The sequence below is a fragment of the Mustela nigripes genome, chromosome 1 (assembly GCF_022355385.1).
Source record: "Mustela nigripes isolate SB6536 chromosome 1, MUSNIG.SB6536, whole genome shotgun sequence".
NCBI lineage: Eukaryota > Metazoa > Chordata > Mammalia > Carnivora > Mustelidae > Mustela > Mustela nigripes.
The window spans coordinates 182,702,090-182,719,724 of NC_081557.1; the positions used below are offsets into that span (position 1 = coordinate 182,702,090).

At 39.9% G+C, this 17,635-nt stretch overlaps 1 protein-coding gene across 5 annotated transcripts in view; it reads right to left on the bottom strand.

Moving 5' to 3' along the window:
• TRPC3 (transient receptor potential cation channel subfamily C member 3) overlaps positions 1-17,635 on the bottom strand; it is a 73,393-nt gene that overhangs the window by 19,464 nt on the left and 36,294 nt on the right. For 4 of the 5 annotated variants that reach the window (XM_059378027.1, XM_059378018.1, XM_059378010.1 and 1 more), the window contains exons 4-9: positions 17,257-17,421; positions 14,131-14,347; positions 11,985-12,218; positions 9,421-9,685; positions 6,375-6,570; positions 3,089-3,298 (exon numbers count right to left, since the gene is read on the bottom strand). In XM_059378027.1, the coding sequence (XP_059234010.1) occupies positions 3,089-3,298; positions 6,375-6,570; positions 9,421-9,685; positions 11,985-12,218; positions 14,131-14,347; positions 17,257-17,421 (1,287 nt within the window). Of the gene's footprint in view, positions 1-1,686; positions 1,780-3,088; positions 3,299-6,374; positions 6,571-9,420; positions 9,686-11,984; positions 12,219-14,130; positions 14,348-17,256; positions 17,422-17,635 lie in introns of those variants that run through there. The other variant, XM_059378037.1, reaches the window with a different exon arrangement.

A 17,635-nucleotide genomic window follows, 5' to 3' on the forward strand; every position in this document is an offset into this window, starting at 1 on the left:
TTTGGCTCAGGTTGTGATCCCAGGGTTCAGGGATCGAGGCCCACAATAGTTTCCGTGCTCAGCAGGAAGCCTGCTTCTCCCTCTCCCACTCCCCCTGCTTGTGTTCCCTCTCTCGCTGTCTCTTTCTCTGTCAAATAAATCAAGTATAAAAACCCCACAAATCTGGCTCATACTAAACATAATTATCAAAATGTATTCATGGCATCTAGAAGGCAAAGATGCCTAGAAGCAACTGTCTGCTCCTGAGCCTATATTTTTCTCCTACCCTTGAACAGAAACACGCTACAAGTTCAAAAGGTATCATTCGATATTTTATAACCCTAAAATATGAGCCAAAATAACATGTCTTCTTAGGATCATGGCCCTATACTGATTGAGATTCACAACTTTGAATAGAATAAGCTTAAAGAATTTTGGTTCTCTTCTCTCTTTGGGTTTAACTTCACAGTGGGTAGAAGGGTAGAAGGAGAAAGTAAGAGTAGCACATGATTACTGGCTACTCTTCATGTATGTGAGCGGGACCCGCCTCTTAACTCTTGGGCAAGCTACTACTGATAAGGTATGATACAAAGGCAGGGCCCCCTGTGCAGAAATATGTATTCACCCCATCACCTGACTTCCCAGCATCATAACTCAGGAACATGTGGGATGCTAAGAGGAAGGAAGTGGCACAATCAAGCCAAGAGAAAACCTGGGCTAATAAAATTAATTCTCCTCTTTGCCACTGGAGGTCAGTATCTGACTGTTGACTGAAATCATTTCTAGTGGTTTGGACAAAGGATTTCTCTAGCTCCTTCTCTCTTCTAAAAAAGAATAACAGTGGGCGCCTGGGTGGCTCAGTGGGTTAAGCCGCTGCCTTCGGCTCAGGTCATGATCTCAGGGTCCTGGGATCGAGTCCCGCATCGGGCTCTCTGCTCAGCAGGGAGCCTGCTTCCTCCTCTCTCTCTGCCTGCCTCTCTGCCTACTTGTGATCTCTCTCTGTCAAATAAATAAATAAAATCTTTAAAAAAAAAAAAAAAAAAAAAAAAAAAATAAATAAAAAAGAATAACAGAGACGTGAAATTTCTCCAAAGTTTTACTAAAGTCAGTACACAGAGACTATTAATATTCATGGCATTAATAATATTAAAGATATTTAAACATCTTCTTGCATAATTTTAAAAATTCAAGCAAAATGACAGTTTTAAACCAGATCTGGAGAGACTGGGAAGCCAAGGCTCATAGCTTCTGAGAGATCAGTGCTCAACTTTTTTCCCACTTCTGGCAACTTCTCTGAAAAAAGCTATTCTTTCTGCCAATGGTGTATTACAGGTAATACAGAGCACATCTGCTCCCCTCACATTCCTTTGTGCGAGCTACATTTCCCTTACAGAGGTCGAGGGAGGCATAAGCCACCTGAATGCACACACTTGACCTGAGGGTATTTCCCCCCTTCTACACTGTGGCACTCCCAGGAATGAAGTCAGTGAAATCAGTCTTCTACAGAAAGAAAACTTCAAGATGTGTTGGGGAGAGGGGCATGGGAGGGGAAAATGGGCCAGTAACCAAGCCAGAGCAGCCCGTGCTGAGTGTAAGGCAACCCGTGCAGAAGAAAGAGCTAGACATCTGATGCTGGAAAAGCTGGATTCACACCTACCCCACCACTGGCTAGCTCCCTGACCTTGCATAAGTGCACTACTTTAAGGGTTTCAGGGGTCTTATCTATACAATGGGAATAATAATAATACCTACCTCACAGTGTTGCATGAGGCTCAAGTGTACAGCAAAGCACTTTGTAAACTGTGAATGAGGAAGGGTACTGATATTTGTTGAGGCTGGAACTGTGTACATCTCAAATCACCCTCACATTAACCCTACAGAGTTTTCTCTCTTTCAGATGGGACAGCTAAGTTTCAGCGTGATGAAACGACTTCTCCACGTTACTCGCTAGGAAGCCCTTAAGGCCCCAAATTCAAATCTGAGTCTAACACAGAGGTGCTCGCTCCTCTTCACATTGTCCTGCTTCTCACCATGTACACGTGAGCTACTATTTGAAATCATGGGATGATACAGTCAAATCAGTGCCCTGGCACAGTCTCAAGAGCCCACATCCAAGTAAAATTTTAAAAAGGTTTCAAAGGCTTAAAGAATAAGATGCCGGGGTATTACAAATCTTAGAAATGCACATCTGTTTTTTTAAAGTGAGAAATTAGATTGCAGGGATCCGGTCTTTTTCACCAACTTCAACTGAGAGCAAGTACCTACCTACCTACCTCTGCTAAACCGGCCTGTACTTTATGGAGGTAACACTGCCATCTGGTGGGCTCCCAGGGTATCACAACTACAGGCCATCTTCACAACTCAAGGCAAAAACGCTATTTTAACTCCACACATTTGCTCCTCTATGTCTTGCTCCCCGTTATTTGAGGTCCTGCTTACATCATTTGACTCCCCTACCAATTCTACCTCTGAAAGTTAAGTTCATGATTATAAAGTACTATCATAAAATTCATCTTTGTTAAAATCAGAGTATGACTCAATCTAAAATCCAAGTATGACTTAACTGGGACAACTTTTGGACAAACCATTCTTAATTATTTATTAAAATGGTATTTATGGTTAATATTTGAGGATGCTCTTAGGTTTGTGCCAAGTTTGTGATAGTAAAGAAAAAAAAGATTACTTAGCCCAATCAAGAGTTTCTACAAATAAGAATATGGTGGCGGTAAATTATGCATACACCCAAGAGGAAAATGTGAGGTTAAAACTATTTAACATCAGAATAACAGGTGAGAGGCATGGAACACAAGAAAACCAAAGTGTTTCGCCACAATAACTCTTCTGTTTACTTTTAACAAGTTAAGAAGGTGTTACTGTTTGTTTTTAATTTGGTACTTTGCATGAAATTCTTACCAAAAGCAAGATACAGACTAAGTGACTTCTTGAAACATTATGAAGATATTAAGTCTTAGCCTGTGAAAGACTATGGAACAAACAGTAACTTTCAACATCTTCTAAGTTCACACATGAAAATTACTGAACAAACATCAAAGACAAGGAGAAAGACAGAACAGTCATCCTTAGGTCTTGGTGAGTTTTGGATACCTACCCTGGACTTGGAGTTACCCATTCCCATTTCTATATCCTTCTGCAGCCGGCTCCTCCTGCATTTGGAAAAGTTAATGATCCGCATGACGAAATAAACAAATGACTTCGGACTAGGAACTAGACTGAAAGGTGGAGGTAATGTTTTTCCATCATCAAAATAAGATAACCAAAGTTTTGAACGGGCAAACTTCCATTCTACATCACTGTCATCCTGTGTCATAAAAACAGAAAAGAAACAATGATTCATTTTGAGTAAGGGACAGGCAGGGCTAGGTAGGGGCATATAGGTGATGGCAGGGGCGGGCAGCTATGGGATCAGGCTCACAGAAATCCCCCAAATGCAAAGGTGTAAGGAAACCAGAGAGAAGGGAACCAACCAGACCAGCCTCCCTAGGTGTCAGAAGTGGAATCTTGTTATGACAGCTACAACAGTTCCAATAAAGAATTACTAGACCCGGGCGCCTGGATGGCTCAGTGGGTTAAGCCGCTGCCTTCAGCTCAGGTCATGATCTCAGAGTCCTGGGATCGAGTCCCGCATCGGGCTCTCTGCTCAGCAGAGAGCCTGCTTCCCTCTCTCTCTGCCTGCCTCTCCATCTACTTATGATTTCTCTCTGTCAAATAAATAAATAAAATATTAAAAAAAAAAAAAGAATTACTAGACCCTAAAAAGGAAGTAAGCCATTACAGGTGTTGTCACTAATCTGTACTCAATGGTGCTATCACTAGAGAAGTTCAATACAAGACCAACCCTCAAAGCCCTCAGTGGCAATGCTGTCAGGACCCCTCTCACTCCTGAGAGCTTTTTCTCTATCCTCGCGTAACAAACTTCTATCGCTTTCCTCACTCTCCTTTGTCCGAGAGATTCATTCTTCAATTCTGTGAGACAAGAAACTCGTTCTCCCCCTTCAATTTTAAAAACAAAATATTCCAGTAATTGATTTCAGTAGGATCATACAAGGAAGCTAAATTACACTTTTGAAATAGAAAAGTGACTTATGTACATTTATCTGCATATAACCTCTACTGGCCTACATATATTCTTAGCACTGCTAAGAATGTTTTCATTTTTTTCTTCCATATGCCTGTCTCTACCCAGTGAAACTGAACCAGAATGTCCTGTCCCCCCGCCAAAGATAAAGCAAAAATGCTAGAAAAATTCAAGGTCAAGGAAGGACAAAAAGATTAACCCCTCCCTCCCTTCCCACCCCTGCCAATTCCACATATTCAACAGGACTTCCCCACTCTTCACCTGACTTCCCCGCTCATCTAGACCCATCCAGGGCAGGCTGTAGACAGACCATAACACACTTCAAGAGCAAAAGAAAAAAAAATAGCACTAAGCTGAATTGCACTTCGGAGGTTATGTGTCGGCCATTTGTCCTCAAACTGTCATATGAGGCCCTCAGTGGCCTATTCCTATCTTGTTTGTCCTTTTGATGAAGGATAGCTGGAAGGCAGGCAGGGAAGGAGAAGGAGAAGGAGCCCCACCCTAAGAGGAAACTACCCTTAAAAGGATTTTACACCACCCTGGAAGGAGCCCTTCCCCTATCCCATATGATCGGTGACAAAAACCTGATTGGGTGACAGGCACAGGGAAGGTTGATCAGATTACAACCTCCTGTCTCAACAAGACCCCTAAACTTAGAAACTCTGGTGGCCACCCTTTTGGATCCCCTTCCTCCTTGGGAGCCTCTTACTACCACTTCACTATCACTCAATAAACCTTGGCTTGCTGCCCACCACTCTGTCTGGTCTACCTCTTCATTCTTCAGAGAGGTGTGACCAAGAACCATGGGCACCAACAGAAGGAGAAAACATCCCTTTTATTCTCGGTCCTGGACCATGGTGATGGAGAGAAGAAATGAAGTGGAGGGGGTTCAAAGATGGGAGAAGTTGGCTTGCTTATCTCACACTGCCCAGACTGCCGTTACCACAAACAGATACTCAGGATCCCACAGTTTTCATTTCTGGGGGACCTAACTTCTACTTTGAGATACCATTTTATGTGTCTCTAAAACACACACAGTCTCAATGCACTTAACAAACAGCAAAACACTAAAGAGATATTGAACACAAACCTGGAGGACATAGAAAACACACATGATCATGAAGGAAGGTACCAAACCAAGCCTAATCCAAAACAAGTAGTAGAGTGACTTCTAGAATACTAAAAATTCTGACTGGATACAGAACATCATCTGGGTTTGCCAGACATCTAGGAATTCCCCTACTTGATGAGGGAGCAGGAGGCTGACTGAGGACAAAGCAAAAGCTGGCACGTTGCACCCCCTCTCCACCCACTCCCCACCCCTGACTGCCCTAAAAGAAAAACAAATAATTAACTTCCAGAGATCGCAATCCTGCAAGACAGGAGTCTCCCTTGGTTTACCAATGTCCTAGAGATTTACAACAAAGAAGCTATCTTAACAATAGCACAATTTCCAGAGGCAAATAACTCAGTTCCTCAAGCCCTAAATAAAGTCAAATTTCTTCTAAACCCAAGTCTCACTAACAAGAACACTCGATAGGAGAAATGTGAAACTTTATCTCCAGATCTCCAAGATAGTGTTGAGAATCATTCCCAAGCATATGGCCCATTGATATACACCTAAAGGGTCTCACAAGAAGATTTTTACTACTAGTAATAAATAACCTTTCTCCCAACAATAGCTAGCCTCTCAAGGTCCTGGAGACCTTGCTTCCAAAATTCCTTAGAAACTAACATCACCCCCTTTGTTCTCTCCTACCCAACTCCTGTGTATATAATCAGCCACTTCTCAGGATAATGGCACAGCAGCTCTTTCTGCCCACGGGTCCTGTCCCCATGCTTTAATAAACCACCATTTTGCACCAAAGATGTCTCAAGAATTTTTTCTTGGTCATCGGCTCCGGACCTCAGCCCACCGAACCTCACCCATGTTCCAGAATTTCATCATACTGAGATCTTTCAGATGGTTGCCTGGCTAATCTAGGAGAGAGTAAGTCCCCTACAGCCAATAGCCAATAGTTGTAGCCCCTCATTTCAAAACTTTTGAAATATATTCTGAGAGGAGGCAGAGTGATGATAAGTTCAGGGGGACCCCTTTTGTGTTCTTAGAAGATACTGGAGGCTGTGAGCCTATCTACCCAGGAAGAAAATGCAGGGAAAGGTCCTGGCTCCCTCTGCTTGGGTATAAGCCTCTTAATTTAGAAGAGCTGGAAATCCACCACAGGGCACAGAAACAGATGTATGATACTATTAGAATGGGATGGCAAAAATAGACACCATGGATAGAAAGCAGGTTTACCTCAATTTCTTGATATGAGCTATTAATCATAGCAATTAACATGTTGAGTAAAACGACCACCATAGTTACATTGTATATTCCATAAAGAACGTATCCAATATTCTCTATGAATTTGTGATCGTATTTGAGCACAACGGAAGTGACTTCAGACAATCCAAATATCGACCAAAACAAAGTCTTGAAACTTTCTTCTACACTGTTGAAAGAATAAGGTACACAGTAAATAAACTGACAGTTTTCAGTATGAAAAATTCAAAAGAGAAACCAGATAGGGTTTAAATTCTATACAGAGGTAAAAATGCCATCATTAAATATCATCATAATAAACACCACGAGTATAATTATTTTATCATAATATTCATTAGAAATCATTCTCTCGGGTTTTTAGGGGTTTGTGATTAAGTAATGCCAATGCCTAGCTTTTCTAGAAGTTATCATCAAGTGAAATGTCTCTGAACTCAGCAGAGGAAAGCTGATGTCATGCCACAATACCCATTCTTTTCTTCTAGAAGGATGGAAATTTGGGGGTTGATTTGATAAGTGGTTTAGACATTTAAATCAGGTTTTCTGGAGTAGAACAAGGCCAGGAGTAAAATAATATACTCGCTTAAAAACAAAACAAAACATATTCCCTGCACCATGGCAGCAGGGAAGAATGAAAACCCTACATACCCATCAATGGGGGGAGGGTAAATAATTCTGACATCTATATGATGGATGGTATATGGCCACTGGGAAAATGAGACAGATCTATTTACATGTGTTTCTATAAAATGATATCTGAGATCTATTAAGTAAAAAAAATAAGATATAGCAAGAGTGAAATAGTGTACCATTTAACTAAAAGAGAGGGGCTTACAAATAAATACTTATGTTCTTGTTTGTGTATAAAATATCTCTGAAAGTATCCAAAAGAAACCATTGCCTCTGTGAACTAAGTAGAAATAAGAGGCAGGGGTCCAGTGGTGAAAAAGGAACATGCTTTTCACTATAGACACCACTCCATGAATTTTTTGCCACAAGAATATATTACCCACCTAAAAGTTTTGCTTAACTGGAAATGAAGAGGAGGGAACAGACTGAGAGATTTCTGTTCTTTTCCTTTAATTTATACAACTTACTCCCTGAGTCTTCCATCACAGCGATGAACATGTAGCCCTCTACCAGACTATTTACCTACTTTATCCCCTCAATGATCTTTGCCAGCTGAATTTGCCTGATTTGGGCCTATAACCAAGTTGTACTTACTGCTTCGTGAACCACAAAAATAATCCTTAAGTTAAACAATTAGACATGTGGAATTCCATTACTTTGGAAACAGTCAGTCCTTTTTCCAAAGGAACATTAATGGGAACAGTCCAGTTTAAAATATATATATATGTGTGTGTGTGTGTGTATATATATATATATATATATATATATATATATATATATATATACACATCTATATAACAGATTCTAAATAACAATTCTGTAGATTTACAGGTTTTAGCACTAGTTTGTTTATTCATCCCATCATTCAGCAAATGCTGACAGAACGCCTATTAGATTCTAGAAAGTATGCGAGACCCTGAGAGTAGAAACCTGAATAGAAAGGTTCCTACCTCTACACAGTTACTCTCTATCACAAAACATCTCCCTGCATGATGTTATAGCATAGACGGTAGCAGGAGACTAAGAAAAACTAGAACCTCTCTGTTCCTTGCCATTAATGTAACAGGATCCCCAAATTCTCTGACTCCTTCATCTTGCTCTCTGGCAGACCTTCTCATCTCTAACTTCGAGAACACAGATTCCTGAGAATCTCTGTGGGGGAAGAGGCAGACAGCGGAAAAGGGAAGGTTCCTGAGCTCTGACTCTGGGCAAGAGGCTTTCTATCAATGACTTTATATAACCCTCACAACAACCCAGTTCCAACCTTATCGTGGTTATTGTAAAGAGAAGGAAACTAACACAGGACTGTTGAGTAACTTGACCAAAAGCCACAGCCAGAAACCAGCAGAGACTGTATCTGCATCTGCCTGATTTTCCAGCCTCTATCCTTTTCACCATATCAAGTTGCCACATCCTCACATAAAACAGTGACAACAATGTGTTGTATAAAATGAGCTCTCACAGAGTTTAAAGGGATGGATGGCCATGTGTGTAGGATCTTTCCGTTCCTTCCGGAGTGGGTTCAAACAGAACTTTTTTTCATTACAATAAAGTGAGTTTCAGTTCTCTTTTACCCCTAAGACTTGCTCTATATACCTATTTGAAAAAAAAAAATCATTTCAAAACAATTTAGATACCTGAAAGGGCTTAATATTCTATTTTAGTCTACAGGGAACTTATTGAAGGTCTAGATTCTTTCCAGTTGTGGCATGACAGGTTACAAAGGGAGACAGGGAGGGCTTATGATCTCCCTACCTGGAATGACTACAGTACAAAGGGAGGGCCCCATCCCTGCCCTACTAAATGCTGGTAACTGAGAGTATCTCCCAACTAGATGTCTCCAGGCTGAGGGAACTTCAAGGAACAATGACTAAGGAAGTTTAATCAAAGAAGACTTCCCAGGCAAGGTGAGTCTCCAATGCAGATACCAGGGTGACCACAGGAAGGAAGCAGTATTAGTGTTATAGTGAGCTGTATAACATTTAGCTTCAGTTTCTTCTTACTCAACTCTGTACTGATTAATGATACATTAAAATAAAAGCCAATGCTTCTTTTTTGAACAGTAATGGCTACAAAAGGACAAAACTAAATTTAATGTCATACATAATATAAGAGACATCCAGTATTAAAAATTTGCTGCCCAATTCTCTTATAATAGTCAGTTTTGTCTAGGATTTTTCCAAATTCTGATTCCATTCCATGGATGAACACTTACCAAGCTCAAAGAAATGAGCCTTTGGAGCAATGTAATCACACATAAGCATTGTTTTTAATGGATTTCTTTTCCCCCCTTAAAAACATCTTTATCAGGATTTCTGGATTTTTTGTGTGTTCACTTCATTTGGATTTGTTAGAAATTCTCTCTCATCATACCTTTTTCATATTTACTTACGTGGTAAAAGCAGCATTTACTTTAGCTCCAAGGTAGTAAGAATACAGTATGAACATGCCAATCATAAAGGCAAGAAACACCATAATAAAGAGGACCATGAACTTGAAAATGTCCTTCACAGTCCTTCCAAGAGAGATCTGCAAGGGGCCAAAGCTCTCATTTGCAGGAAGGATATACGCAATCCGAGAGAAGCTGAGCACAACAGCTATAGCATATAGGCCTTCAGATATGATCTGAGGGTCAGAAGGGAGCCATTTATCTCTGGCTAGAAAAAGAGAGAGAGAGAGAGATTAAAAATGGAACTTTTTATTCATTGCTAGCTATGCAAAATAAATACCTTAAATAATATCTATTTTTTAGGTAGATTTTTTTAAAAAGATTTATTTATTTGACAGACAGAGATCACAAGTAGGCAGAGAGGCAGGCAGAGAGAGAGAGGGGGGAAGCAGGCTCCCCGCTGAGCAGAGAGCCTGATGCTGTGCTCAATCCCAGGACCCTGGGATCATGACCTGAGCTGAAGGCAGAGGCTTAACCCACTGAACCACCCAGGTGTCCCTAGATTTTTTTTTTTAATTTTGGTTGAAACTCCTCTAGATTTAATTAACTGCCCAGGCATGTTTTTCATGTTAAACCAGAAGCATATGAATTCCACACTCACATGGAATCTTTTACTAGAGGAAACACTCTTGTAAAGATATGAAGCCTGCTTCACATCGAATAGAAACAGAATCATGTACGAAAGATACAGAAAGAGGTTAAAAATCCTTCATCAGACACAGACTGTGTCCAGAATGACAGAACAATTGACTTGACTAATTTGTTCCCTCAGTTACTAGATTTATTGATGTGCTATTTTGTCACCTCATAGGCTCAGTTGGCACAAAACTTCTTTTTCGTATTTCATGAGGAAATTAGTTCATCTGAAAGTTTGTGCAAGTAAAATGGCATATTATGAGAAGTAAGAATGTCAACCGAATCACAATGGTATTGTCAGTGTGGTATTTGAGGAAAACTACTTATTCCCAGAAAATGTAATACGCTACTAAGGTATAAAAATTTGAAGGATAGATTCTAAAGGAGGACTCCACCCCTTTCAAGGTCACTTATTTCACAACAAACTACTGGATACTCATTCCCAGGAGGGTCAAGAAATACTATGTGGCTAGTTGTGTGCAAACCGAATTGTTCTCAGATGAATGAATACATTGTAGACATTTTCAGCAAGAAAAATGAACATTTATTGAGTGTTTAATGTGTACCAGACACAGTGCTTTCCCTTAGCTCTATGGATTTGGTGTTATTATTATCCACTCCTTAGAGATGCAGAAACCAATACTTGGAAAGGCTAAGTACTTGATCAAAATCATACACACAATAAGAAGTAAATCCTGAACTCACAAATTTCCCTTCAGATGACAGTCAATTAGATACACATGAAGACATTTAAATAAATAAGTTACTAAAATAGGATAGATGTTACACAAAAATACAATTTAAGCTAACTCTTTAATTATAAATGGTAATTATTTACTCATTTGATCTGGTCTCCTTGGCATAGACAAATCCTCGTTTGCTGACAATAAGAGCGAAGGTGTTTAAATTTCACAATGTGTGAAACGTACATCTTATATTTTGGAGCAGGCACTCAGTCTTCTTTAATAATGTTCACATGCTACTTGTACTTATCGCAATGTAAGCCTTAATGATACTTGTAAAGAAATATTCTTCAAAATCAGAACCCATCTGAACTCTGTGCCTGAGTTTCCTTATCTTTAAAATAAGGGGTAGGCAATACATTTCTAAAGTCCTGTCCAGACTTAAGATTGTGAACATACATGAAAATTTGCTAATCACACCTCCCCAGTCTGGCCCCAAAGGAGAGGAGGCTCACATCACTTACCCCTGGTTTGTGCTGGCAAGGATGGAATCACTGTCCTTGCGCCCTGGTTGTCAGCGGGGACCTCCCTGCTCTTCATGACACAGAGAAGGTGGGCATGAATTCCCTTCCACCTTGTGTTGAGGGGCAGGACATCACCCCAGTATTTCTGCGTGTTCTCCAGGGCTTATGATCTCATGTCACTTTAGCTCCTACTTCCTGCCTCTGCTGAGTTTTTGTTCACTTCACCTGAACAGCAGCGCAGCACCTTTTACTCTTTTATCCCCTCTGAACCACGCTCTCAGGGACTCATCTTCCATCTCGATCAGTTTATCAAGCTATTTTCCCCCCTAGTTAAGACAGTTTCATACCCTAAGAATATATATGAGTAATTATGTTGTTGGGCTCAAAGATAATTTCCTCCTACCCTGAAACATCTTCTTTGTAGAGATTTGAACACTGAGCCACCGAGAAGTAAATTAACTTGAACGAAGTCACAAACAGCAAGGGAGAGTCATAGCCTTGACAGGAATCCAGTTTTATATAGTTCCATAGCTCATACTCTCGCCTCTGTTCATATACATTCAACACACATCTCATACTAAACATGGACATATCCTTCCAAAGTGTGGTTTCAGTACCTTTCCTGAGGACCTTTCATATGAGGACCCTGCAGTCAATAACTTACCGTAAGTGAAATACTGGATCTCCGGTGGAAGCGTAACTTCACTGAGGTCGCTCTCTTGGACATAACTGTCCACATACTGCTGTGCTTTTGTTGCCTGAAGGAAAGCTAGGAATCTGGCCGTGAAAGCAGCAATGAATATGGAGAGCATCCCGAAGTCCAGCACATTCCACAACTGCAAAATATATTCCCTAGGTCCTTCCAGCCAGAGCTCCTTACACTCAGACCACATCATTCCTGTCACACAGGAAGGTACAGATTACATCTCACAGCTTAGACAGAGAAGCTCATACTTGGTCCACCACCAGTCTCCATCTAGAAAATGCTCCACAGATAAAGCAGCATATGAGGCACCACAAACCCCCCACTACTGTTCAGCTCCCTGACACCCTGGGCAGAGTCACATGGAAGAAAAATCTTTACTAAGTCAGAATTAGAATTTGGAGTAACAGAGTTCTACATCTGGTACCAGAAAAGGGATGGGCAGGAAAGAGGGAAGGAAAGTAAGCAAAGACTCTTCAAGTCAAATGATTTTGCCCTGTGAGACTTTTGGAGGAGAGGAGAAAATTCACCTTTGTGAATTCCAATGGTTATCAAACCACAATAATTGCTGGTGAAACAAACCCCTAAATAAGAAAGTTATGGTAGACTTTTAAGAAGATCATTTTCCCAATCACACAGGAACACTTACATCATTCCCCTACCTTCTCTCCTCTTTCTAGTTTCATGCTAGGGAGGTGAGGAATATCACTGGACAAAAAAGGAACCCTTAAGCAGGGGCCCTAGGATGCTGTGAAGAAACTGAAAGTAGAAAATGCCATTCTGGGAGAAGAGGGGAAAATATTCCAATTTAACCATTTGTCCTGACCTTGTAAGGGGAAGACATTGTGGAATTTCTAAAAAGGTATTAGCTCAAGATAAAGTTTATAAAATAATTATTTGACCCGGGTTGAGTCCACAGGAGTGAATGAGGGGAGTAACCACGTTATTAACTCAGGAACTAAGAAGATACCAAAAACACTCTGGGAAAACAGAGAGAACAGATAAAAGTGACTCTGCATTAATGATGGTTAGATAAACTAATTCCTACCTCCATTTTTTTCCCTCTCATTGCCTAAAGTTTTTAATTTTAACATAGCTATTCAAAATGGAAACTTGTGGGCCAAGATGAAAAGGCAGCCTAGGTGTCCAATGGTCAATGGATGGATAAAAGCATGATGTGTGTGTGTGTGTGTGTGTGTACACACACACACTGGAGTATTACTCAGCCATAAAAACAAATGAGATCTCAGGTTTCCAACAACATGGGTAGGCTTAGAGGGTATATACTAAGTGAAAGAAGTCAGAGAAAGAGAAATACCATATGATTTTACTTCTGTGTAGAATCTAAAAATCAAAATGAAGAATGACACACTCATCAGTACAGAGAACAAAGTGGTGGCTGCTAGAGGGGAGGTCAGTGAGGGGATAGGAGAAAAAAAGAACATTAAGAGGTACAAACTTCTAGTTAATCAATAAGCCATGGAGATAAAAAGTACAGCACTGGGAATAGTCTGTAATACTGTAATAACATTGTATGGAGACTGTACTTATCGTGGGGAGGAGTGAGTAATATATAGACTTGTCAAATCATAATATCGTACACCTGAAACTAATATAACACTGCATGTCAACTATACTTTGCTAATAAAAAATCTAAAAAAAGCAAAATAAAAATGGACTATTGTAAGGTAAAGTAACAATTAAGGAAACTCTCCAAAAAAAAACCTCTGAAACAAAGGCAAAATATGTTCTTTAATTATCAGTTAATGGCTATTGGGCTATTTCACAAGTATTTCAATGAAATATTTGGTCATCATCAGTAAGTCACATTTTTATAAAATTTATAATTACTCAATAATTGAAGTTAGAAATTTGGTGTATTCATAATTAGGCTCATGTTACACATAAAAATTAGTGTTAAGGGATACATTTTAGTATTATTAAGCTGCAAATCACTCAATTATTTTGTTCTGCTTATCTTACAATGATGATGTTGTCACCATATATCACATGATAACACTTTCAGTAAAAACGCAGTCATATATATACACACACACACACACACAATTTTTTGTAGAAATTAGAATATTTAAGATAGTAAACTCACCGAGAACCCAGACCATAATTAGCATCTCTGTCCATGTGAACTGGGTGGTTTTCACCCTGAAGATCTGCTTGGGATAGTCAATAACAGTGATATTGGGCAGCGTGGTGATGCCTTCGAATCTGTCTGAGGCATTGAACACAAGCAGGCCCAGGAAGATGATGAAAGAAGCAGCATGTGCAACAAACTTCATAAAAGGGCTTCGCAGAATTTTCCCCAGCTGTAGGACAACAGACAAAGAAGAAGAAGAAACTTCTACTTTGGAAAGCTTGGCTTCTGCTTTTGAAAATGACAATACAGGATTAAAAAAAAATAGATGAAATGAGAAGACTTTCAAAATTCTGCTTCTGCATGTGAAGAGCTATACATTATGAAAACTACTCTTTAGGGGATGCTGCCTCCAAGAGTAATTTAAGAAGTCTTCAGACTTCATTGTTTCTAAATACCCAATTTGTCTCAGAGTCGACTGCATTCACAGGATTTCTGAAAATCACAAGGCATATGCTGGTTATTCTTATTTTTACAGGAAAGACTATGCAACCAACATATAGGTTTTGAGAGTCTGGGAAAAGAAACTCCAAATTTGTAGTGTGTATTCTTTATTGCTTTATAATTGAAACTTTATGAGTTTGGAGACACATTCATTTATAACTGTAGTGTTATGATGTGTTTGTAGTACCTAACAAGGCCTTTGAAGATTAAAAACCTTACTACTACAGAAATAAATTTTTGTTCTCATTTCTAAATATTCTGAAATCAAGCTGCACTTTGTATGCTATAAAAAAAGACAGAAGATATCAGAATCAGGTAAATGTTTTATGTGTTATTACCTCAAGAAGAAGAAGGAGAGACGCAATAACTAAAACCTTTAAGTAGGTTAACTTAATTAAGTCAGCCCTGAGTTTGGAAAATCATATAAATAGTATAAAAGCATCTCTAAAGTTCAGTGCATAATTATTTTAAGGTAACTCCTTTAAAATCCCATGTGATATAATGTCCTTAAAAGCCCCATGTTCTAGCAGAAATGAAAAACAATTCTGCCTGTCCCAAGGGCTTCTGCAGCCCAAGAATTAGGTACATTTGGTAGATTTATCAAATAAGTTCTCTAGCCTACATACTCAGAACCAACTTCAAACTCAGTCTGTGACCTTATAAAGCACAAGTGTCACATCTAAGAGAATGCAACTTCAAACAAATGTTTTGTATGTCTGGAACCTTAATTTGATGTCAACAAATCACGGAAGAATGTTAAGCATTTCTGGAGTTGAACATGAATGCAGACAGACAAGTGTCACATTTTCCATATCAGACACAGAAAAAGAAACAACACATTTACACGCCGCTGTGCTGTTCTGCAGCTGCAAAAAGCCACATTTGCAGGAGCTCATCTGTAGCACACAGTGATTTCTTTGGGTGGCCAAGTCTGTTTCTCATCAAGGCTGATTTTTTAAAACTTGAAATTACATGAAAATAAAGCAGCATGCCTATCTTAAAGATGGGATATATGTAGGGAGCTCTTGCTATGCTGTCTTCTTGCCATAGTCTAGGGGGTATACGGTAGATATAAAGGTGGGCTCCAGCAACGATTCGATTACCTCCTTTAACGGTCTCTACTGGACAAAGAGTTCACCACACCATTTATTTTTTTTTAAAGATTTTATTTATTTGTCAGAGAGAGAGAGAGCACGAGTGAGAGAGAGAGCACAAGCAGGGAAAGCCACCAGCAGAGGGAGAAGCAGGCTCTCCGCTGAGCAAGAAGCCTGCCAGACCCTGGGATCATGAACTGAGCTGAAGGTGGAAGCTTAATTGACTCAGCCACCCAGGCATCCCTCACCACACCATTTATAAGAGCTGCACTTTTCTAAGTGAAGAGAAAAAAGGAGTGGACTTCAATGTTTTAACTGATTAAGCTGCCCCAAAAGATGAACACTTAGAAATCAGACCTTTCCAGGTAATTTCCCTTAGGAAGGGAAAGTATTTGCAGGGGAAGTGATTTTTGCTTTAACGCATCCACTCTCATCATTTATAAATTTTAGACTTAAGGGTTCATATATTGGAGGAAAGGTAAGTTACTTTCCCATGATACATAATAAAGGAACTTAGTCGACTCATCAAAACTGATCAGAATGACAGACTTTTTGCCTTTAGTTGCAGGGGCAGCTCAACCATGAAGTGAGAGGGATGAATATTCTCACATGCGTATGGTTCCTGCAGAGGGGGGCCTCCCTCTGCCAGAAAGACTACTGAGCCAGAAAGATGACAGATTTCCAGGATCATTTGTAAGTGGCCTTGACTCTTTTCCTGAAACTGCCTCTGATTTAAACAGAATCAGACTTCGGAATATAAAAACAAGATTAAAGGATCTCATAACAGCTTCTTCTCCCCAGCAGTACTCTTTATAAACCCAATACAGATTCTGTCAGCATGACTAGTATTCCTTCCCTTCTCTTGTTGGAAGATCTATGAGGCACAATTAAATTGAGTCTATACTGGCAAGAGGAGAGAGGGATAAAGGTAGTAAACAAAATGATTCAAGCAAAACTAAATAGATGAACAATCTAAAAGTTCCAAAGCCCCAAACCCAAATTCGACCTTTTAGAATCTTCTGAAGGAACAAAGGGCCGGGGGAACCTGGCATGAGCCTTTTGGAATTCTTCAAATTAACTGTTCGTGACTGCACTTAATACACTCAGCCTCAGGTCTCTTGGCAGGTTCCAACGAGTCACCCTTCCAGTTCTCAGGTTAACTGCTTCTTGGTACCACTGCTGTAGGGCTGTTCTCCTACCACAGGCTAACTCAGTTGACTCTCTGTTTATTAAGCTGTCAACAGAATTAGCAAAGTGCCACTTCACCCAGGTAGCTTTTCCTCTTTACTACCTTGGGGATTTTATCTTAAAAACCTGGTAAGTATCATATGCCTTCAAATGTGGTCTATCCCACTGTACCAGATCCTTTTTCCTTCCTTATTTGAATTTATCCAGTCATTAAAAAGCAGAATTTGTGTTCCTGAGTCAATTACCATTCAGGGTAAAATTGACAAGAGACTTAAGTAGGGAGCTTTTTCTTTTTTTATCCCTAGAGCACACAGTACATGAACCACTGAGGAAATGGACGGAGAAAAACACATACCCTGCTGCATGGTGCGATCCAGTAGCCAATGGCGAGAAATGGGAGGCCCAAGGCCACAACAAGCACAACCAGACACTTGATAGCTATGGTCTGTTCCCTCAGGCCTGAGAGGTTCTCGTACCAGATTGTCAAGAGCTGCTGCTGGCAGTTGGGGTGAGCCACAAACTGTGGGCAGAAAGAGACGTAGGTTACTGTACCATTGAGGACGCTTCAGCTACTGAACACTTGTGCATCCTGAAGATATTAATATGCACTTTTCTGGAATATAAGCACTAGAATATGCTTCTTTACCTTGCTTCCATTTCCCCAAATTGCTTCAGAACTAGTAGAATTAAAGTTGGCAACAAAAGGGTAAAATTGATGTTGTTCTTAATTACAG